This window comes from Pipistrellus kuhlii, unplaced genomic scaffold (genome assembly GCF_014108245.1).
Source record: "Pipistrellus kuhlii isolate mPipKuh1 unplaced genomic scaffold, mPipKuh1.p scaffold_m20_p_2, whole genome shotgun sequence".
Taxonomy (NCBI): domain Eukaryota; kingdom Metazoa; phylum Chordata; class Mammalia; order Chiroptera; family Vespertilionidae; genus Pipistrellus; species Pipistrellus kuhlii.
The window spans coordinates 13,742,382-13,769,857 of NW_023425515.1; the positions used below are offsets into that span (position 1 = coordinate 13,742,382).

The window sequence follows — 27,476 nt, forward strand, 5'->3', positions numbered from 1 at the left end:
CTTCATCTGATTTGCTTATCTGTGATCTGAGACTATTTGATGAACTGAGTCAAGTGAGATTTCAGTGTAAGAGACTCACAGAGGGTGTAACTGGCTTCACTCCATATGCTGAATAAGCTTGTGCAACTTTCTGAACTTTCCTCTGTCTGTTTACTGCTCTCTCACATGATAGTAATACTTCTGAGGACTAAATAAAATTTAAAAGTTTTGGTAATCTGACTCAGATACAGAGTTAAGTGCTCAAAAACGGTTAGCTATCTTTATGATTGTGGCATAATTTTAACATAATTAGTATTACTTGCTGGCATTTAAAATTGTAGCAAGACAGCCAAACCGGTTTGGCTCAATGGATAGAGCATCAGCCTGCGGACTGAAAGGTCCAGGGTTCAGTTCTGGTCAAGGGCATGTACCTTGGTTGCTGGCACATCCCCAGTAGGGGGTGTGCAAGAGGCAGGTAATTGATGATTCTCTCTCATCGATGTTTCTAACTCTCTACCCCTCTCTCTTCCTCTCTTTAAAAAAATCAATAAAATATATTTTAAAATTGTAGCAAGACAATCAAATGTTATAATCCTGTAAAATGTAAGTGATCCTACCCATCCTGCTTTGTGAAAGCTCTCAATACTTTCCAAAGATTTGTTTCTTTTCTGTCTGAGATGTGTTATTGGAATCATATACCGGGTTTGTGGAATTTTCCTCAGGCCTTAAAAAACAATTAATGAAAGTATTCTGCACCTCATAATATGCAAAAAAAAGCTGTTTGCTTGACTACCTAGCCACCCAGTCAGGATGTTGGACAAGACAAAACTTGCAGTTTGTGCTGTATGTTTACAGTGATCTTTGTCCTCCTACTGTTTATTTCTGAATAGCCAATCAAACGACACAGGGAGCAGTGGAGATTGTGTTCAGGAAGTTAAGTAACATTTTCTGATAGGTCCAAACCTGGTGAGGAAAGTTCCGTCTCTGAATATTTCAAAGTGTACTTGCTGTGCTGACAAGAGGAGCAGACGGGAAACAGCATGGGAAGAAAGATTATTTTGCTCCTGTTGGTGGGCATTTTCACGGCATATTATGTTTATACACCTCTCCCAGATAATATTGAGGAGCCATGGAAAATAATTGGGTTCACCCTCATATTTAAAACTTTAACAAATGTGGTAAGTATAGAATTTTATTGACTCCATATCTAACAGTTTAATCGGGAGAAAATTCCCGTTGTATTACTTTTAACAACTTCTACTGTCTTGGACATTTTGCTCTTTAAGTTTGCTGATTTTAAAATATTTTTTTATATTTAACTATCCTTTAAGGCTGGCCACTAGCATAATGAAAATGAAGGAAGTGGCCAAGTAGTTTTGATTTTTAAATATTAAAGGACAAAATGTGTCAGCTGAGAAAAACAAAAAAGTCTTCTTGTGAGTTTCATGGCATGAACACAGCCAGGAGGAAGCATGTTAAAGCATGAACTACAGAAATTGTAGGACTGAGCAATACAGAATGCTATGCAATGATCTTGTATTCAGACACAAAAATAAATTCTTACTGAGATTTTTGGGAAACAGGTCACTGGTAAAGGCCAGGGAGATGTGTGGTGTCCACTAGATGGTGAGCTGCTGGGGTGACTTAGGCTGGCTAGCTGCCCACCATGGCTGCTCCTTAAAGACCTATGGTTCTTTCTGAGTGAAGCTAATTACCTAGAAATGAAACCACTCATTATCTTCTTTAATCTTCTCGGTAGCAATTTGCCTATAATAATTCAAGGACAATTGGCCTGACTAATAAAACTCTTGGCTTTTTATCTCTTTCCTTGTCTCACCCCTCCCTTTTTCAAGGTATTTGAACAATCTCTTTTGGCATATAATGTAGCTTTGAATCAGTGCAGTATGTAACATAGGCACTATTTCTCAGCTGTGATCATCAGCTATTTATTTCCTTAGCTGATAGATCTTTGTATGACTGAGGTATGAAAAACAATTTTGTCCACACACTGAGGCATATAAATTCCAGAGTTGGTCAAAATTTTCCCTCTTGATTATTCGATATTTCAAACTCATATCAACAATTGCTTTTGGGTTTTGGAATCAGTATAAAGAGAGTACGCTGGTCTGAGATATTAATCTGCTTCTCTAATTCACCACACTTCACTAAAAAAAGAGTCAAAGATACTTTAAAGACCTTAATTATTTATTTCAGACTGCAAGAGACACTGAGCAATAGTTTTAGGCCACACTGGTGGCTTTTAGTCTTCAGTTTTCTATTAACCAAACTTCCTAGTAGAATCTAAAAACTTGTGCAATTGTAAAGTTACATTAAAAATTTCATACTTTGTACTTTCTTATACAACATTGCAATTTGTATTGCATAACTAAATTTATGTCCTTAAATTGCATAACTTTGTACCATTCTCTGCCATTTAAAAAAAAAATTTAAAACAGACTTATTCTTTCAAGATAAATGACTTGAGTCCAGTAATAAATGTTTTGAAAGATGGTCTTGCAGTATCTGTACTTAACTTTCATTTAAAGCCAGAGGGCCAACTAAATTGGCATAACCTACTTTTGTGGGATACGCATTGATATCTCCTCTACGTCAGAGGTTGTAGAAACTTTAAATTTATTTGCTAAAATTAAGTAAATGCTATCACCTGCATCTCAACTTTCTGTGTTAACAATTAAAATCAGCCTAATGTTTATGTGATTTCTTCAAAATCTCACTGTTAATTGGTTGGAGTGCTTGTGCAAAACTCACACTGGGCAACATGGGGAAACATAATGTGATACTGCAGAGATAAAGAGCACAGATGATGGTCCACTGCAGGTAGGAGTCTCCACCCCTTCTGCCACTGCAGAGAGGAGCAGGTGGAAGATACCCCCATGCTGGGGCCTGGTCAGCATGTGGAGCTCTCTCTGTGGGTGTGTGCGTGGGGGGGAGGGTACCCACAATGTGGAAACGACACCTAGAACAGTCTTAATAGCTGGAGTAGCCAGTCTCCTGAGGCTTGTCAGGCAGACTAAGCATTTGCCTTTCACTCTCATCTTCATGAATTCTACTCCTCTGATGGTAAGTGCACATGAGGACAGCCATTTCTGGAAGGTGTGTGCTTTTCTGTGAGTCTAACTTCTACAGTTCCTTTGGGACAGCTGCCAGGCAACAGTAAGGAGATGTATTTGTTTGCACTTGAACATCAACTTGGGTGGAGCATGAGTGGGCTGGGAAATGCACCTGGCTTGGGGAAACAATACCCTTCCACTGGACCCTGATCCCATAGTCCGCATGTTTTGAAATTATGAGTGAAAGCATCGTCTTTTTGATATTTGACCACCCAATGTGATAGGTCTTTCATGATTGGCTCACACTCACTTTCTGGGACCCTGTTTACTTCATGCATCCCGGTGCGGACCTGACTTGTAGCTTTACTAAATTACCTGAATGTCTCTAATTGTACTAGGAGTGTCCCTGTTCCTTTGGCCTAGAAAGAGATTTTCTCCTTTGTTCACCCGAACTTCCCTCTCTGTACTCACAGCAGAGTTCACATAGTGTTTGAAACTTTCTCCCTCAGGTCTCATGACCTGGCAAGTATCAATAGTTTACCTCTCTAGTGACTTTTGCCAAAGTTCTTGTACATGTCTCTGAGATGGGCAGCTATGTTGTTTCATAACTGCTTTTGTATCCATTCCTCCCACTTGACTCCGAGTTTATTTAGAGTAGAAAGTGTACATTGTTTACCTGTGTACTCGAAGTAAGAAGCATACATGTGATTTCAGCCTGGCTGGTGTGACTCAGTGGTTGAGTGTCAACCTATGAACCAGGAGGTTTGATTCCTGGTCAGAGCACATGCCCAGGTGATTGGCCTGATCGCCAGTGTGGGGAATGCAGGAGATAGCCAATCAATGATTCTCTCTCATCATTGATGTTTCTCTCTCTCTCCCTTTCCCTTCCTCTCTGAAATTAAATATATATTTTAAATGTACTTCAAAGCTCATAGTAAAGTGAAGCCTAGATCCTTCCAAGTTGTAATATCTCAAGAATTCATTAAATATCTTTTTTTTTAATATGAGGCAACTATTATGGTAAAGATTCTGTGTCATTCAGATTCAGCTGTGGTAACAAGACACAGGGCTTTTGGGAGCATAAGTGCATACTTCTATGTTCATAAACAGCACTGGCACTTGCTGTTTGTAACTTGGATGGTATGTGTTTTCTTTCTTTCCTTTTAGGCCCTGGTTGGTGAACTCCTGGGAATCAACCATTTCATGAGCACTGTAGTGTTTTTCATGAGCTTTCAAGATGTCCCACCCACATCTGATGAAACTGTTACTGTGTTGGACACAACTTTCAGCAATGTTCCTGTCCGAGTATACATACCAAAGCGCAAGTCAGAGGCGCTAAGAAGGGGCTTATTTTATATTCATGGAGGCGGTTGGTGTTTGGGAAGTGCTAGTAAGTTCCCCTTGTTGCACTTTTATTTTATTTTTTATCATAGAGCATATATTTTATTAACATGTTTTCTCTGACATATCTGGTGAACATTATCACAGAAACAGAATACCTCAGCTGTCTGAAATTTCTTTAGTTGGAATTATGTTAGTTTAAAAATTATTTTGAATTCATTTCTCAAAGGAAATAAATATTCAAAGCTGTAGCAAATTTCAGATAAGGAGAAAAACTTTCGTGAACGTAGAAATGTATTATTAAGATTGTTAATTGCAAATATGATGGAATGTTGTAATGGAAACCAAAATTAAATTAGTTGAAGTGTGGAGGAGAAGTGAGGAAATGAAGATGGCGATGCAGACTTTTAATAAATTTAGGAAAGATGAGGTCTCAGATAGAAAAGAAGCATAGGGTTGAGTAAGTGTACTTTATTTTCATTTTATGAAAAATATATGTACAGCCCTGACAAGTTTGGCTCAGTTGTTTGGAAGGTCTTCTCATGCACTGAAAGTTTGCCTGTTCAATTCCCTGTCAGGGCTCATACCTAGGTTATGGCTTTGACCCCTGATAGTAGTACATATAAAAGGCAAGGAATCAATGTTTCTCTCATACATCAATATTTCTCCCTCTCTTCCTCTCTCTATTCTTTCTCTCTCTTTCTTCCTCTTCCCCTATCTCTAAAATCAGTAAAAATAAAAATATGCTTGGGTGAGGCTTAACCAAAATTAAAATTCACATTTTATCTTATATACTTCCTATATTTCTACAAATATATCTAAAATATATCATTTCATTAAATGTAATATAAATTTTATATCTTATATAAATGTTATACCTACATTAATAAAAGAGAAACATGCAAATTGACCATCACTCTGCTATATCCACCAGCCAATCAGGAGTAAATATGCAAATTAGCTCAACAAAGATGGTGGCAGCCATGGAGCTGGAGCAAGCAGGAGGCTTGGGTTTCCCCTAGTGATAAAGGAAGCCAAACTTCCCACCCGCCCTGGCCGGCCCTGGTCTCCTCTCAAGGCTACAAATTTTCAATTATAGAAGATAAATAAATCCCAAATACCTGGTCTCTGCTCTAGGAGGCACTGATAAAAAAGAAAAAGAAAGAAAGGAGAGGCTGGAAGCCTGGATCATCGTGGAGCATGGCCAGCCTAAAAACAGCCTTCAGCTCCTAACCCAGGCTAACCACACTCCCATGGGGTACGGTTCCCACTGGGAAGCTTGGCCAACTTTAAAACAGCCATCAGCCCCTCCCCCAGGTTATACCCCCACCCTGAAGGAGGTATGGCCAGCCTGAAAACCACCACAGGCCCCTCATCCAAGCTGCCCATGCCCCAAGGGAATCCCCACCCTAATCTGGGACACCCTTCAGGGCAAACCAGATGGCCCCCACCCATGCACCAGGCCTCTATCTATACTAATAAAAGGATAATATGCTAATTAGACTGGAATACCTTCCAGGAGACTTTCTGGATGTTCTTCTGGACAAAGCCATGGTGGCAGGGCCAAGGTAGAGGTGGTTAGAGACCAAGAGGGGAGGGTAGTTGTGGGTGATCAGTCCAGTACTGAATGGCAGTTGTGGGTAATCAGACTGGTGGGAGGTGGGGCCATTGGGGGTAAGCAGACCAGCAGGAGGGCCAGTTGGTGGTGAGCAGGCCTTCAGTGGGGGACAGTTGGAAGTGATCAGGACAGTGGGGGGGTAGTTTGGAGTGAGCAGGCCAGCAGGGGGGCAGTTGGGGATGATTAGGCTGACGGGGGGGAGGGGGCATTTGGGGGCAAGCAGGCCAGCAGGCAGAGTGGTTAGGGGCAATCAGGCAGGCAGGCTAGTAAGTAAGGGGTTAGGAGCCAGCAGTCCCGGATTGCAAGAGGGCTATCCAACTGCCAGTTTAGGCCCTATCCCTGTAAATAGGCAATAAGACATCCTTTGAGATTGGAGAGGGTGCAGGTCAGGCTGACAGGCTGAGGGACAACCCTACCCCATGCATGAATTTCATGCACTGGGCCTCTAGTCTTATATATATTTATGTTTAAATACATATTATATTTATATATGGAAGGTCTATGAAAATGTTTATAAGCTGAAGGTAAAGAAAGCAATAAATAGCCCTAACCGGTTTGGCTAGATTGAGCAAGGGCCTAGACTGAAGGGTCCCCAGCTTAATTCTTGTCAAGGGAATGTACCTTGGTTACAGGCTCAATCCCCAGTAGGGGGCAGGCAGGAGGCAGCTGATCAGTGTTTCCCTCTCCATGTTTCTAACTCTCTATTCCTCCCCCTTCCTCTCTGTAAAAATCAATAAAAATTTATTTTCAAAAAAGAAAAGAAAAAGATAACAGTAAATAGAAGTGTGTTGAAATGTGGGAAGAGACACAGGAGGACAGGATAAAGTTTGCCTGACCTACAGGATGTTAGAGGGAACTGGACTCCTTACAAAAGGGAGTATTTATATCACACATGGAGAGAAACATAATTTTCTCTGTTATGTTTTCTCTCTCTGTTTTCAGGAGGGAAATAAAAAAGAGGTGTTGATGAGTACTGATATAGATTAGAAATGTAAATTGGAGCAGTAAAGGGTGTGATGCTAACATTTTGTATAAATTCAAGCAGTGAAGTCATCAGCTGGCAATGAAGTGATGTTCTAAGACTAAATCTAAAAAATAAAAATAAAAATAAAAAACAGACTCTGCCACGATGCCATGCCTCAGTTGGTTTCCATGAGTTCCTGCTGCTGAAAGCAATCCCTTAAAAATCTTTCCATCAATGTTTCCCTAAAGAGTAAACAAAAATTAAAATGCACATTTTAATTTATTTATGTAGTTCCTATATTTCTACAACAATATAGGTTTTTCTAGCTGATTTTGCTCAGTGGATAGAGCATAGGCCTGTGGACCAAAGAAGCCTGGGCTTGATTCCTGTTAAGGGCCTGCACCTTGGTTACAGGCTCCTCCCAGCCTGTGGCCTGGTGAGGGTACATGCAGGAGGCAACCAGTTGTTGTGTTCTCTCACATCAATGTTTCTCTCTGTTTTTCTCCCTCTTTTCTACTCTCCCTAAAAGTCAATTGGAAAATATCCTCAGGTGAGGATTAATAACAACAAAACAAAAAAGAGGAGGAGCATGCTTATAAAGGGGGAAAAAAACTAAATAAGAATTATCTCTGAAGCAAAATAGTATTTGCCTGATGCTTTCTCTTTCAATATATATATATTTTTTTAAAAACCTATAAAAATGTGTGTCCTAATCCAAAATACAAGCATGACTTTGTATAGTAAATGTTAAACAAAAGTTCAAAATTTGGTGTGTCTTTTATATTTTAAGAATATTCAACACCTGCCCTGACCAGTTTGGTTCAGTGGATAGAAGATCAGCCTGGAGACTGAAAGGTCCCAGGTTCGGTTCTGGTCAAGGACATGTACCTTGGCTGCAGATATGTCCCCAGTAGGAGCTGTGCAGGAGGCAGCTGATCGATGTTTCTCTCTCATCAATGTTTCTAACTCTTTATCTCTCTCCCTTCCTTTCTGTAAAAAAATAATAAAATATATATATTTTTAAAAAGAATATTCAGCACCCAACTTTGGCAACATCATAAGAAAATGTCTAATCCTCTTTTTATGGTCCATAGGATGTACATTTTGTGACAACTTTATATGCTATTATTTCTCATCAGTACTTTATGATCTCTCCCTCCTTTTGTTACTGGAAAATCCTATTTTATTTTCTTAAACACTTTTTAAGTGCCAAAGGAAGCATTTTTCCAAGCACAATAGCAAACATGTGTGACTCCTCCCCACTCGATCCATATACGTGGCCAAAATAACCCCAGAAAATACATGTCTTCTCATCTACCTAGGAAAAATGAATGCCAAAATCGGGTCTCAGCTCTCCCTATTTCCTTTTACTCTTCTTTAACATGCTCTGGCAATTTTGATGAAAGCGAATACTATTCCACAGAGCACTATCTCTACCCCTCCATTAAAGCAACTATTATATTCCTTTTAGTATATATGCTTGATCTTCCCAGCTCCTGTCTCCAGTAGACTGTGATTTCCTGAAAGTCAGGAGGTATATTTATGTTTATTCTTTTAACACTTAACAACTGCTGATTGAAGAAAGCACAGATTAATCTTGAAAAAAAAAGTGAAATTGCTTAAATTATACAGTGTAGAATGTGGGGAAGAGCAAAAAAAACCTGATAATGTACATGTAACAGGATCACTGAGCAAGAGAATTCATGCTCTGTAGCTGTGATGAAATATTAGAAATATTTTTCCAAAACATTCATGAAGAATGAGATGTCATAGTAGACTTTTTGCTGGGGGAAAAATGTCCATCAATTTATCAGTCTCTGATTATCTTTTCTTTTATTTCAGCTTCTTATTCTTATGATACATTGTCAAGACGAACAGCTGATAGACTTGATGCTGTTGTCATTTCAACCAAGTAAGAGCACTGTTGGTTGGTTTGGGTTTGGGCCAGGTGCCTTAGATAGTGAGATGTTTTCAGATGTTCTAATGATTCCCTGGTTATGCCAGGTGTGTTTCAAATGAAAATCAGAGGGTGAAAACAGAGAAAGTGAGCTTGGGCATGACCAGAAAAGAGACAGAGAACAGATTTGTAGAGTTGGGTCAAGTGGGGATCAAAAAACAGGATGTCAAGAAATTGTTAGAGCCCTAACCGGTTTGGCTCAGTGGATAGAGCATCGGCCTGCAGACTCAAGGGTTCCAGGTTTAACTCCAGTCAGAGGCATAAATCTTGGTTGTGGGCACATCCCCAGTAGAGGGTGTGCAGGAGGCAGCTGGTTGATGTTTCCCTTTCATCAATGTTTCTAACTCTCAATCTCCTCTCTGTAAAAAATCAATAAAATATATTTTTTAAAAAAGGAAGTGTTAGAATAAAATTAAAATATTAAATTTTATTGACAAATGATTTGTTGGATTTCCCACCTACTTTTAGTTTGCAGAATGAATAAGGAGGGCTTCAGTACCAGAGAATCAAGCTCAAAATTTGGTTCTAGAATTTACTGAGTGACTGTGACAGTTAAATCTCATTTTAACTCCATTTTCTCATATGTAAACTGGGCATTATATAATATTTCCTATGTCATAGAGTTATTTTGAAAATCAAATAATAAACTATGTTTAAAGCAATTAGTATAGTATATATATATTTAAATATGTTTTATTGATTTTTTTACAGAGAAGAAGGGAGAAAGAGAGTTAGAAACATTGATGAGAGAGAAACATCAACCAGCTGCCTCCTGCACAACCCTTATTGTGGATTTGCCCACAACCAAGATATATGCCCTGAGCAGAATCGAACCTGGGACCCTTGAGTCCACAGACTGGCACTCTATCCACTGAGCCAAACCTGTTAGGGCAGTATAGTATATTTTATGGTATAATCCTTCATCAAAAGCCAGTAGTTACTAAATAACATGGGAATACAGGCATAGTCTATTCTAAAAAGCATTCTAGACCAATAATCAATAATAGAAAATGAAAAAAAAATAGTATTGATGCATGGCAACTTGATCATGAGATTAAGTTGGCATAAAATAATTTCTAAGATTTGTTTAATATCTATTGGTTAGTAATAAAGTATAATGATTACAAAGAAAATAACATTCTAGGAGTTTAGTTAGTTATCATCTGGGATTTTTTTTTTTCTTAAACCCAATCCAGGTTTTGCATTCAGGCCATTACTCATGCAAAAATGACATTTATGAAAATTTTCATATCCAGTATTATCATTAGAATTAAGTCTGGCTTTGGATTCATAGCAATTCAAAATATATTTGTTAAAGAAAAATTTTACTTTTTATTTTGAGGCAATAGCATGCACACAAATGGGTATGTACTCACACACAGGCACACACACACACACACACACACACATTTTTATTATAAATATTGACTTAAAGTACATTGTTTTTCTACCCACAGCTATAGACTAGCACCTAAATACCACTTTCCAAATCAATTTGAAGATGTGTATAATGCATTAAAGTGGTTCTTACGCCAAGATATTCTTAAAGGCTATGGTGTAGATCCCAAAAGAATTGGTATTTCTGGAGACAGTGCTGGAGGAAATTTAGCTGCAGCAGTGACTCAACAGGTATGTTGCTTGGATTTGCTTCCTTTTTAAAAATGTATTATACTTAAATATATTTATTTCAAATATTAAAATATTAACTCAAATATGTTATATTAATACATTAGAGATACATAGAAATCATGTCAGAGAACATTAATATATCTAGTTCCTCTATTCCTACCTCCTGCCATATTTATTAAAATAACATTATAAAATCCTCTTTCTAGATCATTGGTTTAAACCTAATTGGTATTGTCAGGTAATTATCACTGTGTTTGTTATATTACTGGATTGCATTTGTGAAATCAATCAATGATACCAATCTGATGCTTATTTCAATATTCTTTAGTGGAGTATGTTAAAACATAGATGAAAACTGTTATCAGAATAATAAAGTTGCCTATGGACAAAAAAGTTAGCAGGTTCACAAATATTCTTCATTTTCAGAAGGAACTATACTTTTCATATATCAATTAATACACTATTTTTATGACATTTAGCTAAAACTGGACACCTATTAACTATTGACTTAATATGGAAATAATTAATTATACTTAGTCTAATAGATTATGAGTAAAATTGCTTTGGATACTGGTTTAATTAACCTAAGACATTAACTTGGCACTGATGGCTTGGAAGCAATGTTCCTGGAGAGAAAAAAAAATCTAATGTATTTACAAATAAATGTTTACAATTTAATTCTAATAATAGATATTACACATAAACATATTGTGCTATAAAACAAACTTTGCTATCATTTTTATTGTTTATTTTAATACACATTTTAAAGTATATAAATTTTGGCTACTTATAGTTTTAGAATCATCTTGTCTTCAACAAGAAAAAAGATACCAAAAACTATGTACACACAGCCTACACAGGGGTGCACCTAGAGTGCCCAGCTCAGATGGCTTGGGAGGCTGAGCCACTGGGCCCTACAGGACATCTACCACACAAGACCACTCTACCAATTCCAGGAAACATAGAAGCTCTACCTAAGACATAGAAACATAGGGAAGCAGCAAAAATAAAGAGACAAAGAAACATGACAAATGAAAGAACAGAAGGAATATTCAGAAAAGTAAATTAAATGGAAGCAAACAAACTATAAGATAGAGAGTTTGAAATAATAGTTATATGGATTCTCAATGATCTTAATAAAAGCTTCAAGGGACTTTGTGGGAACTTCAAGGATCTTAGTGAGAATTTCAAAGACACGAAAAAGAACTAGTCAAAATTAAGTATTCAGTAACTGAAATAAAGAATAATTTACATAAATTCAACAGCAGAATAGAGGATTCCAAGAATCAAATCAGTGATTTGGAATATGAAGAAGCCAAAAACACCCAACCAGGAGGAAAAAAAAAAAAAAAGAATCCAAAGATACTGTAAGGAGCCTCTGGGACAACTTTGAGCATTCCAACATTTGCATTATGGGGGTTCCAGAAGGAGAAGAGAGAGAGAGCAAGATATTGAAAATCTATTTGAAGAAATAATGACAGAAATCTCCCACTACCCAGTAAAAGAAATAGACTTATAAGTCCAGGAAGACCAAAAAAGATGAGCCCAAAGAGGCCCACACCAAGACACATCGTAACTAAAGTGTCAAGGGCAAAAGACAGAGGTAATCTCAAAAGCAGCAAGAGAAAAACAGTTAGTTACCTAGCACCCATAGAACTGTCAGCTGATTTCTCAACAGAAACTTTGCAAGTCAGAAGGAAGTAGCAAGAAATATTTAATGTGAGGAATAGCAAGGACCTACAATCAAGATTACTCTACCTAGTAAAGCTATCATTTAGAATTGAAGGTCAGATAAAGATTTTCATAGAGAAGAAAAAGCTAAAGAAGCTCATTAACACCAAACAAGTATTACATAAAATAAAATGTTGAATAGTATTCTTAAAAAAAAAAAAAGGAGAAGGAGAAGGAGAAGGAGAAGGAGAAGGAGAAGGAGAAGGAGAAGGAGAAGGAGAAGGAGAAGGAGAAGGAGAAGAAGAAGAAGAAGAAGAAGAAGAAGAAGAAGAAGAAGAAGAAGAAGAAGAAGAAGAAGAAGAAGAAAATAAATACTTATCTATCAACAATTGCATCTAAAAATCAAAATAAACAAGGAATTTATTGAACAAAATGAACTGATGAATAAAATAGTACCAGAGTCATGGAAACAAAGAACAGACTAATGAACTGATGAATAAAATAGTACCAGAGTCATGGAAACAAAGAACAGACTAATGAGTCTCAGGGGGAAAGGGGTTGGGGGAGGGAAAGCAGGAAGAGATGAATAAAAAATACATATACATATATGCATTTCCAAAGGATACAGACAATAGAGTGGTGAAGGCCTGGGGCAGGGAAGGAATCAGGTGGATAGGGGCAATGGAGGAACAAAGAAAAACATTTGTAATATTCTCAACAATAAAGATTTAAAAAAAAAAAAGAATAAAGGAGAAAAAGTAACATTCAGGTAAGCTAAAACTAAGAGAACTTGCTATTAATGGAACACTCTAAGACTACTTTAAGTGTTTCAGATGAAATGAAAATGCAGCTGAAATTTTAACATGCAGGAAGAAGCAAAGAGGTAGAGTGTGGTAAGATGTGAGTAAATCTTCATAAACTTGAATATTTTAAAATAATAATAATAATAAGATATACAGAATTAGAATATGACAAAAAAAACTATAATTTAAAGGAAAGGATAGATTTCAAATCTTATAAGGTATTTTTTATCATCTAAGAAAAAATAAAGACTTTGAATTGTCTTTTAACAAGCTCCTTAGTCTATAAGAAGTTAAGAATACATATTTTAATGTTTAGGGTATTCAATTAAAGAATAAAAACAGGGTATAACATAAAAAGCTACAGGGGGGAAAAATAGAATAATTGAAAGATCAACCAACCAGAAAGAATGCAAAAAGTAGAGAAAAAGAAAAAGAAGATGCACAAAATAAGGGGTAGGTCATGACTAATGATTTTAGTAATTTAACCATTTGTGTTTTAAATGATCTTGCTGTAGTACTAAGATTATAAGATTAAAAAATAAGCATAAAATTTGAAAACAAATGGATGGAAAATGTACACACTGCAATAATATTTAGAAGACTTGCTAGACATATAAGATCACATCATTATAGAAAATAATGGCCAAGAAAATAAAACTAAATCTACATGGTTTTAATAAGATGGCATTAAATACATAAAAGAATGACAGAAGAAAACACAAGTTTATGACCACAACAAGAGGTTTAATAGTACTACTTGTAGCAATGAAGAGAACAATGGGCAAAAATAATAAGTATATAGAGGAATGTAATAATAATCAATATATTTCATTCAAGGGAACAGGCAAATAAGCAAGTACATTTTAAAAATCAACCGAGTTCTAGACCATAAAAAAGCCAGTCTCAAAAAAAGTCACACAAGCAGACTGTCAAATTACAGCAGGGAGGGTAGGGAGATCTGGGGGAGATAATAGATCAACCGAAGGACTTGTATACATGCATACAAGTACAACCAGGGACACAAAACTCTGGGGAGGGAGGGTTTGTATGGGAGGGGAGGCAATGTTAAAATATGTACACAGATAATAATTTAATTAAAAAATGTAAAAAAAATAAAATAAAATTAGACAGAAAGTTAAAAAAAAGTCACAAAATTTAAATTGTTCAACATTTGGACTTTTACTACAATGAAATAATGTGGGAAATCAACAAGAAAAAGACAAATAAAATATGCTTCTATGGAAATTTGGAAATTTTAAAAAATAGACTAAAAACCTATGGGTCAGGAATGTAAAAGAATGCATCTATATGTTCTCTGCATTTAGAACTATATTTATAGAAAACTATACTTTCTCAAAAACATATGTTAGAAAATAAGGAAGAAAGAAATAAGCATCTGACTTAAGAAATAAAGTCAATAAAATGAAGATAATGACAAGAAAAGAAATTGTGGTATTCAAATAAGCTCAGAGTAAATATAACAAAAAGCAAAAAGTTAATTAATTGAAAGGAATAACAGAGTTTTAATTCTCTGAAAAGACAAATGAGGAAAAACAAAAGTTAGGTACAAATGTCAAGATTGAGAAAGGGACAACTCTTCAGACCCTTTGACATAAAAAAGAAAGTTTTTGATGTGAAGAATGCACATTGCAACTCTCAAAAGCAATATTTGAATAACTTTAAAATTAAAACACCTAATAATATTTTAATTGAATTAACAAATAAAAATATATCATGCAAAACAGAAACAATAAGAAATGAAAACCTGTCATCTTATAATCATAAAATAAATTACATAAATAATAAAAATATAGTTCCAATGAGAAACTTCAATGGCAATTTGCTTCAAACACTTAAGAAGAAATAAATCCAAAATAAACAAAAAATATGCAAGAGAATGGGGAAAATATGTACACTCTTCCGTTTTATTCAGAGAAACATTATATTTATGACTGATTAATCATATATTAGTCTTTTTCCCTACCCAGGAGGAGAGTAGTACAAATTTTTTTGTTTATATTTATAGTATTTAAGTGTAGATACTGAATCTTAGGTATAATATTAAAAATTGGGAATTTCTTTGAAATATATTTCTTATTTTTGACTATCTTTTTGAAATTTTGAATGTATCATAGCTTCATAAATAAAAATATACATATAATATTAGTGGAAATTATTATTTCAACAACTTATTTAAATAATTTCAGCTCATAGATGATCCAGATGTCAAGATCAAACTCAAGATCCAGTCTTTAATTTATCCTGCCCTTCAGTCTCTTGATATGGATTTACCATCTTATCGGGAAAATGCACATTTTTCAACTCTGCCCAGATCACTCATGGTGAGGTTTTGGAGTGAATACATTACCACAGATAGATCACTTGAAAAAGCCATGCTCGTCAATCAACATGTACCAGTGGAATCAAGCTACCTCTTCAAATTTGTTAATTGGAGTTCTTTGCTCCCAGAGAATTTTAAGAAAGGGCACATCTATAGCAATCCAACTCATGGTCCTTCTGAGCTAGCTAGAAAGTATTCAGGGTTTCTAGATGTGAGGGCAGCCCCCTTATTAGTTGATGACAACAAGTTGCGTAGCTTACCCTTGACCTATGTAATCACTTGTCAATATGATGTTTTAAGAGATGATGGAATCATGTATGTCACCCGACTTCGGGATGCTGGAGTTAGGGTGACCCATAACCATGTTGAGGATGGATTTCATGGAATAGTTACCCTTCCTGGATTTAAAATTGGACCAAGAGTAGAAAATCAGTATCTGAGTTGGCTAAGTGAAAATCTATAGTAAATATCTTAGCAGTGGTTTATAAAAATATGTAAGCCTCAAATATAAAACATTAGTGAGAATCAAAAGGTTATGTTTAAATTTCTCTTTATCACCCATGACCTTTCTAAGGTCCTCTGAACTATTGTGATTTTTTGTTGTTTTGGGATTTTTTTTGTTTGGTTTTTGTTTGCTTTTTTACTGAGTAGATTCCCTACTTCTTATTCTAAGTTTTGTGTACTCACATCTGTTATCTTAGAAAATGTCTACATTCTTAAATTTTTTTTCTTGCTACTAAAGTGCCTAAGAGATCACTGGTATTAATTTTGGTATCCTAGAACAGAAATAGGCTGACTCATATTAAGAAGTGGATTTTATAGTAATAGATGGCATTATATTGAAACAAATACTTTGAAAAAAACAGTTGGCACAAAGGTCATATTAGTTAGTGCCTTCAAGATTTTTTCAAGGCACTAAATCCATTTCTGGTATCTTACAAGCCAGATGTGTTTATTTAAAACGTTTTCTTAACAATAATACTATTAGACAATAAAAAAAACTAAGGCTGTAAAATACAGCTATAAGAAATGAGTAATGTCTGTTTTAAAGAAAATGCAATGTTTATTAAAAAATATGTATGGAAATAAAATTGATATAAAAACATTATTTTGTTTTGAGGGAACAAATTGGAGGATTTATAGATTGCAAAGCAATATAAAGCTACCAGTCAAGATAGTATGGCATTTCAATACAGATAAGCAAATAGATAATACAATAGAATCTAGAAACCAATTCATATATTTAGAGTCAATTGTTGAGATAAGATTGCCAATATAATCCCATTCCAAAAGTATTATATATATTTTAAATGGTGATTAAACATTTGAGTATTCATATAAAATACCCTTAACCCTGATCTTGACTTACTTCACATTATAGAAAAAAAATTAACTCAAAATGACTTATTGATCTAAACATAAAAACCTAAATTTTAAAACTTCTATAAATTTTACTTTTTTAGATAGGACTACATTTTACTTGAATTGTTGCATTATATAAGCTATCATTATATTGTAGTGTCAGTTGTGTGGACTATTTCCAATATTACACAAAAAACACAATCTACGCACTGTCAACAGGCTGACTTAGTGAAAATGATTTCTTGAACACTGATGTAGCACTGTAATGTGCGTAGTTGAATATTTCATGAAGAAAGCAGGAGCTTTGCAGTATTTTTGTAAATCTTAATTGGAAATTACATTGAAATAGTTAATCATTTTATTTACAATTCAGTCCTTTTTTTAGTTTGAAAAAAATAAGTTGAACACATTTTAATGCCTAAAATGAATGTATAAGACTAATGCAGTCAAGCAGAGATGCATAAGCTAGTGCAGTTCCTGAAATAGCTACAAAAAGATAAGACTGGAAGAAAGTGTATTTAAAACTTTATAGCAAGTGGCAGCTGAGATTTTTCTGTAGCAGAGAAAAACAATACGCTACTTGTCTGTTGTATAAAACAAATTGTGAAAATAATAAAGTGGATAACATGAATAGACATAGTAGCTTATGCATAATTTATAAATTATTTTTAATGTGATCTGAGTTTATAACTTTGTCCAATTAGAGTTTGGATTCTGACACAAAAAAAGAAAATTATTTTTAGATAAAAAGGTCGTAATAGATAGTGATAAAACTACATATACACATAAATATATATGTAGTTTTACATAGGGCATATATATTATGGTGTTTGTTAGAAAATGATGAAATAAAGGCTAAAATAATTGTTCAGAAAAGTGAAATATTTTAAATATTTGTAGGATTTAAAACAATTATATGTAGGATACAAATAATCATATGTAGGATGCAAAATATTTGTAATAATACCAAAGATCAGTAAATTAAAAATTTGGAAAAGCGCCAACCCTTTTAGTTTTAGATAACTTGTGTGATATGAGATCTATCAATTAATACTCTGGGTATGTTTTTTCTAAAAAATACTCCAAGTTCATGGGCACACACACACACGTCCACTTGTGACCAAAAATACTGAACTCATGATATGGGTATGTTTGAATATTCTATATCCATCAAAAAATAATTTTAACTAGTCATAAAAAAATTATCATCACAGAAAGTGCTCTAGCTGGGTGTGTTAGGCAACATTCAAGACTTCATGGAATTTTTAAGCAAAAGACCACTTTTTCCTACTGCTTCAGTCCCCTGTGTGGTATCAACTGAAAGGGTTTGGCTCAGCTATCTGGAAATAACTGTGAAAAGTACCATGAATAATCTTTTCTAAATTTTTATATATATGTGGAAATGTTATGAATCATTGCCAGTTTGTGAATCTATTGAAATAAATAAAATATGATTTTAATCCTCTTGTGGTCTTTAAAAAATGCTTGTTGTTGAGTCATTAGAGAGTTTTACAAAGATTTATTATACTATTCATTCACTTTAAGGTTTTCTTGAAACAAAAGGAATGTTTGCCAAATGTACTATTGTGTTCTATAAAAAACGACAGTGTAACTTGTTTCTCATATGAATAAGCTAACTCTGAAACTCCAAGTAAAGAAAAGCTTACTTGTGACCTAGCTAGACAGGTGCCAAATTTTATATTGAAATACACACTTTTTATTATCAGAATCAGTGATAATGGTTTGTGCACATTTCTAACAGGAATCAATATACAGAAGGTGTTAACATACAACTGAAATAATTTTATAAATTGGCTGCAAAAAGAACAAGAAATATTGGAGAACATTCATGGCTATTGATAAATTTAGAGCCTTTTTCAATTTAGTCATTGCTCCTTTAATTTTTGTGTTAATTATATTGAATTGACACAAGAGTTTTAAAATTTACTTACATTTGATAAATATAGTTTTGAAACTGATATGTTTTTGCTTAAGAGTCAAATGAATTATTTTGTTAATGATGAAGCAATTTGTCAATATGGATGGATGCGAATAATAAAGGAAATTTATTTTTGTACTTAATTTATTATTGGAAAACTTTTCAGTGTGCTCATGAAAATTTGAGTATGTGATTCTATAGTTTCAATAATAATTTCATAAAGGATTAGTACAAAAATATCTTATTTTATATTGATAAAATATTGCTAACATTAAATTTAAGCTATTTTTAGCCTTTATTGATGTTTATGCTAGAAAATTTAAAATTACATATGTGGCTTGCATTTGGAGCTCACCTATTTCTAATGAAAAGCAGTGATGTAAGGTATTATAACTTGTTTTTGTTATGTATGGAATTTTTACAAAGTTCACTTTAACTCATTTTAAAACCAATTATAAATACTATGTGATCATTTTTGGAAGCTTTGTGGGAGCGTCAAATAAATTAGTTATCTTTGGATAGGAAAATACATTAAATACATATAAGAAATATCCTGGTATATATTTTACTGCATGTATTATTATATGTGTAGTTACAACTCCTTGTTAAAAGAGATACTAAGCCCTGGCCAAATGGTTCAGTTAGTTGGAATGTCGTCCTGATACACCAAGGTTGTGGTTTCAATCTCCAGTCAGGGCAAATACAAGATTCAACCAATGCCTGACTGGTTTGGCTCAGTGGATAGAGCGTCAGCCTGTAGACTGAGAGGTCCTGGGTTCGATTCTGGTCAAGGGCATGTACCTTGGTTGCAGGCACATCTCCAGCAAGGGATGTGCAGGAGGCAGCTAATTGATGTTTCTCTCTCATCAATGTTTCTAATTCTCTATCCCTCTCCCTTCCTCTCTGTAAAACAATGGATAAAATATATTTTTTAAAAAGAGTGCACCAATGAATGCATAAATGAGTGAAACAACAAGTTAATATTTCTCCCTCTCTCTCCCCCTTTCCCTGTCTCTTTTAAATCAATACATTTTTAAAAAGAGATACTAAAAAGAAAGCAAACATTTAAAAAGAGGTTTAATTTATTTGACTGTAAGAAAGGCATTATAATTCCTTTACAGTTAAGGAAAATATTATTGAACAAATTAACAGAAAGGCTATTGTGCAACAGCCTCTGAGTTTGGGATTGGACAGATAGCCATGCAACAAGTTCTCAGTGTGAAGTCTCCGTTAGTCGAGAAAAACAGATATGGGAATTAATACATGACTTGGACTTTAATAGAAATATACCTGTAAACATATGGGTGCCTAGGTCAGGGCCCAGCCTGTCCACGTGCTCTCTTCAGTGAGGCGGAGATGTAAGCTCATATCATAAACCCCATTGCACTTGGAGTGTTTTCTAAGCCACGGAGCTTGCCAGACTGAGGAAATTCCAAAACTAGGTGATGATATTGGCTCTTTCTTCAGCCTTGTTGCAAGCATGCAAAGTCTTGGCACTCAGAGGTTGCTGCATGGCAGTTGAAACTCCTGACTAGGGGAAAGAGGCTCCCCAGGATTGTTTGTGCTGCCTGCCTGATTTATAGCCATGTGGGCGAGCCCATGAAGGATATGTAGCCAACTTTTCACTTTCTAGTCCACAGTTCTCTCCTGCTTCCCGTCATACAACCGGTGACCCTGCCAGATGGAGGCAGTGCATTGCAATATTAACAATTGGCATATATCTAAAGCCTTATGGGCATGAGTTATGATTTCTGTTCAGTGTTGGCCTTGTGTCTTTCTGCTGCAGTAAATATCACTTTAAATTCCTTTGGACCGTCAACAACCAATGAGGATCCATTTGATAGGTTAGTTGGAGTCAAGATAGTTTTCCTAGATGGGGTGAGGAGATTGAGAGGAGGAAATGCAACCACTTTCATACTGGTTTCTCTCGTGTGAGATTTTTTTAAAATATATTTGTATTGATTTCAGGGAAGAAAGGAGAGGGAGAGAGAAATAGAAACATCAATGATGAGAGAGAATCATTGATCAGCTGCTGTTTGCATGCCTCCTACTCGGGATCAAGCCCACAATCTGGGCATGTGCCCTTGACTGAAATCAAACCTGGGACCCTTCAGTCCGCAAGCTGACACTCTATCCACTGAGCCAAACTGGCTAGGGATCGTGTGAGTTTTTTTGTTTTACAATAGCCACAATATTTCAAGGTTGTGAGCACATTTCTGAATCCTTTGGTATTCATTAAAATGCTGAAATGAACTCGGTGAGAATTATATACTCTCAAATTGCAACCTTTGCTAAGCATGTGAGAAAAGCTTTAATTTGCGATTGGAAACATTAAAATATTAACACTTCATTGGTTCACAGAAAATAGAATCCTAGGTTTTAGATATAATTTAAATTCTAAATGCCAAACATTTTGGGAACTTATTCATACCTGCAACATGGGAAGCCACATATGTCCTGCCTGTGTGAAAGTTTCTGTGAATCTAAGTGAGACTGAATTCAGAAGAAAAAAAAAAAGTTGAGAATTTGGTTTACCAACAAACTTTTATGTCAGTATTCTTACAGTGTAGTGTAGGAAGGCTTGGCATGTCTCTATTTTTAGTCCTCATTTGTTCTCTAGTACACAGATCCTTGTAAAGGGAACATTCTTTCCCCTAGGCAACATGCTTCTCTGTACTCCACCTTTGCTCACGGGTGAGGAGGAAAACTTTCCCATCAATTCATTCTTGGATGGAAGTACATCTTGCATAATCTTATGTACTGTGCATTATCTAAAAGAAGCAGTGTGATCCAGGTGGACAGCGGGGTGGGGAAGGAGGAATTGTTTTCATATTTGTGTAAAAGCTTTATGTCTTTAATTCAAAAACTTTCACTTAGAAGACCTGGTGCCTTTTATCTATTTTTAATGGACTAATAATCCATCCGCAATCAAGGAGCAGGGAGTTTTGGTTCCCATGGGCACTATGCCTTTATTCAACTCCACTCACTGCACTGCACAATCTTGGCCTTTTCTATAAGGCCACCTGGTTTGCAGGAATAGTTCCTAGGGCTTGTGCATTAAATTGTCCCTCTTCATAGTTCAATCCACCAGTTTAGGCAACACCAAGGAGTAGATTTTTTTTTTTAATATATATATATTTATTTTATTGATTTTTTTACAGAGAGGAAGAGAGAGAGAGAGAGAGTTAGAAACATCAATGAGAGAGAATCATCGACCAGCTGCCTCTTGCATACCCCCTACTGGGGATGTGCCTGCAACCAAGGTGCATGCCTTTGACCGGAATCAAATCAGGGACCTTTCAGTTCCCAGGCCGATGCTCTATCCACTGAGCCAAACCGGTTTCGGCAAAGGAGTAGATATTTTTTTAAATGGGTAATGGATTAAGTCAGATCCATCCAGGCATAAATATAGTGTTCTTTCTCACTGTCATGTTAATAATAATATAGTATATAGTGTTAAGAGTAGCAATTACAACATTACCATTTATTGGAAACCTAGTAGTTAAATCCAAATGACCCCATTCAATATGAGTTAATATGCCTTTATTATAAATGAAATTATTGCATCAAGAATAATATAAGAAATTTCCTGTTGATCATACAAGTAGTGAATCATACAGGTAAGTTTCAATGATAACATCTATTAAATGAGAAGCATAATGCAGCCTTATTCTGGTTTTTAAATAATAATCACCTCATTACATAGGCTGTGATTGAATAGAGGACAGGCTTTGCTTTTTTTACATTGGTCTTTTTCAGAACTCCAGATTCTCTATTTCTAGCACACGGCAAACTTTTGATTACATTGGAATTGAACTGGCCTCAAAGTGATGAATGCCAGAGTGCAACCTGCTCCAATCCCAGCTGAAGTCCACTGATCCTAGCATTCTTTCTTCATAGAGCTTTTGAATTTCTCTCTCTTCTTTCTTCTTGGGACTATGTAAATGAAAGGTAGAGGTTGGTTAGACAGAATTCACTAGGGCTTCCAGCTCACACAGTGAAATGCATCAAAAAGACAACCTGCTCAAAACTGCAATATTTTGAAAATGCACACACACACACACACACACACACACACGACAGGTGAATATGGTGTAATCTGGGGAGAAGAGCGGCTGCTGAAGAAGAGTGACAGAAGCACATCAGCACTTCCTCCTCTGCCTCTCTTAGAAAGGAACACTTTTATGAGCAGGAGAGGAGGGCACTGGGGAGAACTCACCGCAGCTCCATGAGGAACCAAACTTAGCAGCAGCAACAAAACTTTCTGCCCTGTGGGAGAGGCAGCATTTATATTGAAAAATGTTATAGTTTATAAAATAGTCTTTCCCCCCCGAGCTTTATTGAAGTATAACTGAGAAATAAAATTGTAAGTTATTTAATGCATACATTTCTCTTCTATTTATTACTGTGACTTATTAATTTTATGTTCTTTAAATTATATATATATATATATATAATTTGTGTTGAACAAGGCAAAAATAAATGAGTGAAAGAATAGAAAGAAATGTGACATTTTCCCATGGGCCTTAAACTGCCATTTATTTCTATCCAATACCTTCTACCTATAGTCAAATTATAAAGCAAAAACTATATATTGTATTTATCTATATCTATCTATATTTTTATCTATCATCTATCTATCATCCATCTATCATCTATCATCTATCTATTATCTAGCTAATTCTGAGCTAATTACCAGGTAGACAAGAAGTTCATTGAGTCATTTCCTGAGGAGGAAAAGACATTTATAAATATTAAAAAGTGCCTGGGTCTGGTCCGTTATTGGCTGTAATAATTAGGAATCGAAAAGCAGCTCTCCAAATAGTACCAATGTGTAGGGAGCGGTTATAGGGTTAAGCCTCGGACTGATCTGTTGGCAAAGCCAAAAAAAGTCCCAGTTTAAAGGGCACAGTCCTCTTAGCATAATTAAGCTTGATCTTGTGACACTCCCTAGATCTTTCCTGGGTAGCTAATGGACTGTGGGAGGTGCAGCAAGTGCTGCCAAAACAAGTGAAAAGACATTGTAAATTACCTTGTTTACCTTGGACTGTAAAATAAAGGCTCAGCTTGCAGTCTGGATCTGTTCTGTGGCCTCAGCCAGGCACAGAAGATCCACCTAGATCCAGCTTACTATCTTTGTCTGTCTTTTCTTCATCCTTCGCCAGCCCTCCCTCAGGCTTGACGGACCCTTGGCTGTGCTGGTGCAGCACACCGATGACTCCATATATCTGTATACAATAGGTTAAAACAAGCCCCATAGATCATTAGTTACAGAAGAACCTTCAGTTGGATTCGGGTCACAGTTACGTAAAGTGTGTGGCTCTCTAAGAGCATGTAACAAGAGAGTTCTAGTAAAGCACAGCATTAAGTTTGTATTCTCTCAGGGCCAGTACTGCTGTGACTGAAATTTTTACTTTTATACCATCTACTCTCCATGCAGAAATTCTCTTGTAAATACAGAAAAAGGTGGATATCTAAATTCTTTTCCCTGTGTTCCTTGAAAGAATAGTTACACACACACACACACACACACACACACACACACACACACACACACCTCACCTTAAAGTCAGCAAAATTAGCTTAATAACACACCTAAAACATTTCCATTTCTGATATGATTCAGTGGAGTTACTCAACATCATGTGAATAGAGGTTATATACAGATTAACCAGGATGGATTTTCAAAAGAGCAAGAAGTTATATATTAAGCTGAGAAATGCACTTTAAAAATTGGACTTACAAATTTTTATTTCCATGCCTTTTATTTTGCAAGGTCCTTTGTCCTTTTCCAGTCTATCAAACAATTAATTTTCTAAGACTTGATTCAAAGTTACCTTTGCAGCAAAGTTTTCCATGATTCATTCCAAATGACTCCATTCACTACATAGCTCCTAAGATAATCAATGGCATTTGATTATTTGGCTTTTATTAAAGATATAAGGAAAATAAAGACATATCAGTAAAAATATGTAAAAAAAAAAAACATGTTTGAATTCTTTTTCTTTCCTCTCCTCTAAGGGCAATGTGCTCTACTATATTTTCCAAATTCTGAAAATAAATAGACTTTTCTCCAAGTAGCTGTTCCACAAATATTTGTCCAGTGATTAACGATGCAATCTTGTCGGCAGATTTAATAGAACCTGCCTGGGGAGAGTGATTTGTGTTACAAAGCACGCACTGGAACTTGCACTTTTATCAGCAACTCTACCTGTTGATACTTGTCACATGAAAATCTGGTATGTTGCCGAAACTGGTTTGGCTCAGGTTCGATTCCGGGCAAGGGCATGTACATTGGTTGCAGGCACATCCCCAGTAGGAGGTGTGCAAGAGGCAGCAGGTCGATGATTCTCTCTCATCGATGTTTCTAGCTCTCTATCCCTCTCCTTTCCTCTCTGAAAAAAAATCAATAAAATATATATTTAAAAAAAAAAAGAAAAGAAAAGAAAATCTGGTGTGCTTCTGAGGAAACGATGTGACTGCAAAATCAGATAATCATTTGAATGGGACTTGCCCAAAGTCTATTTAGTTGCAGAATTGAAGTAACGTAATAGTCTTGTTAAAGATATGATACGTTATAATATGGGGGATAATCCTTTTACTTCCTGATATTGGGAGTCCTCCTAGCATATTATATTTTCATACCACTTCCAGATGTTAAGGAGTAATGAAAAATAAGGCTGTTTAATGCTGTTATAAAAATAGCATCATATTTGGTAAGTGAAAATATTTATTAACCAAGAGAGGAAAGTTTTCTAAAGCTCTAATTTGGGTTTGGTTTATTTTTATTGTTATCAAGTTGTTCAAATGGGTTTTATATCCCAAAGTCCTTGTAAGCTATGGTGTAGGTCCTGGGAGAGTTGGTACTTCTGAAGATAGTGCTAGAGAGAATTCAGCTGCACCAGTCACTCAGCAGATAAAATGTTTAGCATTTTAATTTATTATGTTTTCTTTCATTTTTAATTTAATAATTGTTGATATACATTTAAATGATAAATACAGTGTTTTCAATATTTTTTTCTTTTAGTTATATAGGGAACATTGAGAAGAATAATTTCATGCTTTAATACTGATTTTTAATTAAAATACTGATATAATTTCCTATATACTATACCAGCCTTTTGGGTGAAGAAAAAAAATCAATAATGATAGTAATAACAATAATTTGAAAGTCAGCATATTGCATGTATTCTGAATATAGTCAGAATATACTTTAAAGGATGTTGTATAACATTACATAATATGTGGATGAATGCTCACAGCAGCAAATATAGGTCATCACTAGGAGAAGGCAACATGAACCTAGGTTTCAAACTGCTCCTAAAAATACCTATTTTTATTTGAACAAACAATAGTGAGTTGAAGATAGCCAGGTACAAAGGCAAATAGAGAAATGAGAACTAGGTAACAGGAACAGCTAGATTCAAATATTATCATAATTAGAAAAAATGTTTTAATAGAATGTATTCTGATAGCTCTTAGTGTATGATTTATAATTTTCTATATTGATAATCATTGTATTCAAGTCAATCAAACTGAAACAAAGGAATCTAACCCATATATTGGTAACATTACACAAAGAATGAATTTCTAGTAACCTTTTGAGTATTTGACTCAAGTGGAAGAATTTAAGGTAGAAAATAGTATAAACAAATATTAATGATCCTTTGGTGATGGTATGAATCTTACTATTGAAAATTTGAGATAATTTCTTATATTTCAATGTAAAGCAGGCATGAAACAATATTAACAAAAAAATCATGTTAATAAAGATATACAGCTAAAGTGAAGTAAATGCAAGCCCAATCTGTCTTGCTCCAAAAAGAATAGCTGAGCAAAGAAGTAATTTCACGTTTAAGAAATAGATTCTGCATCAGTAATAAGAAACTATTATGGTATAACAAGATAAATAAATGTGTGCTATTGGTGAGTTAGTTCATCTTTCTCTGCTGCAGTTTTTATATTTTTAATTATAGACAATGTCAGTTAATCAATGCTTATGAGGAGAAATCAATGAAAAAGCCAAGTAATATCACTAATGTTAACTTTATTATTTTTTTTTCTATTGATCAATTTCTTTCCATGAAGAAACCAAGACTGCTGGAGCGTCCCTTAAAGAAAAGACCTCAAAGCAGCCCTTGAATGATGAGGACATAATCCCTACAGGGCCAAGAGGGGGAGGGGAGGTTTCAATAACAAGTAAAACAGAGTCAGCCTATTTCAGGGGAAAAAACCATCATCACAGGAGAGTGAGGCAAGCAAGAAAGTGGGCAATGTTCAAACAGGAATAATCCAGAAAGGCACAAATAGAAACATCATTGAGTCAGGTGGCTGGAATACAAACAAAATAGAATTTGCATTAGTTTCCTGTTATTACTTAACCTTGAACTTGTGCTCACATGCTTATCTAAGGATAGGCAGTGAAATCTAAACCTCATTATGCCAACCCTAAAACTAGGTGTGCAACTCTGTGTTCACAAATTAGATAGAGCTCTTGGTGGAGCTGAAGCACAAGGCTGAGTACACCATGCTGACATATTAGGCAAGTTTAGTCTCTGTTTCAGGGATCAGAGAAGCATAGGAACTACATCATGGGAAGAAAATCCATGTGCCTTCTGATCATGGGGGTCCTTTTAGCATATTGTGTTTATTTACTTTCTGCCACATGATTTTGAGGAGCCATGGAGAATAATATGGTTGAAGACATATATGAAAACTATAGTACATTTGGTAAATTTGGAGTTTTATGAACATGTGCATGTGCAACCATTTGATCTGGAGGAGTGATTTTCCCATGATTT

General features: G+C 35.3%; 1 protein-coding gene and 2 long non-coding RNA genes across 3 annotated transcripts; all 3 read left to right on the forward strand.

The window, feature by feature from the left end:
• Positions 1-891: 891 nt before the first annotated feature.
• AADAC (arylacetamide deacetylase) lies at positions 892-17,844 on the forward strand. Its single transcript, XM_036445522.2, has 5 exons — positions 892-1,157; positions 4,218-4,440; positions 8,816-8,885; positions 10,388-10,559; positions 15,241-17,844. Exons 1-5 carry the CDS (start codon positions 1,020-1,022, stop codon positions 15,835-15,837), a joined length of 1,200 nt encoding a protein of 399 aa, XP_036301415.1. The 5' UTR covers positions 892-1,019; the 3' UTR covers positions 15,838-17,844.
• LOC118723309 lies at positions 12,885-14,637 on the forward strand. Its single transcript, XR_004989218.2, has 2 exons — positions 12,885-13,945; positions 14,180-14,637. It is a non-coding gene; the product is annotated as an uncharacterized LOC118723309 (long non-coding RNA).
• Positions 17,845-25,155: 7,311 nt separating the features above from the next.
• LOC123652596 lies at positions 25,156-26,941 on the forward strand. The gene is made up of 2 exons (XR_006742025.1): positions 25,156-25,391; positions 26,764-26,941. It is a non-coding gene; the product is annotated as an uncharacterized LOC123652596 (long non-coding RNA).
• The last annotated feature ends 535 nt before the right edge of the window (positions 26,942-27,476 follow it).

Excerpts from the sequence above, each read along its gene's own strand:
- AADAC (XM_036445522.2), top strand. The coding sequence starts at position 1,020 with ATGGGAAGAAAGATTATTTTGCTCCTGTTGGTGGGCATTTTCACGGCA. Across the intron at positions 4,441-8,815 it reads TTGGTGTTTGGGAAGTGCTA|CTTCTTATTCTTATGATACA; the intron begins GTAAGTTCCCCT and ends CTTTTATTTCAG. Across the intron at positions 8,886-10,387 it reads GCTGTTGTCATTTCAACCAA|CTATAGACTAGCACCTAAAT; the intron begins GTAAGAGCACTG and ends TTCTACCCACAG.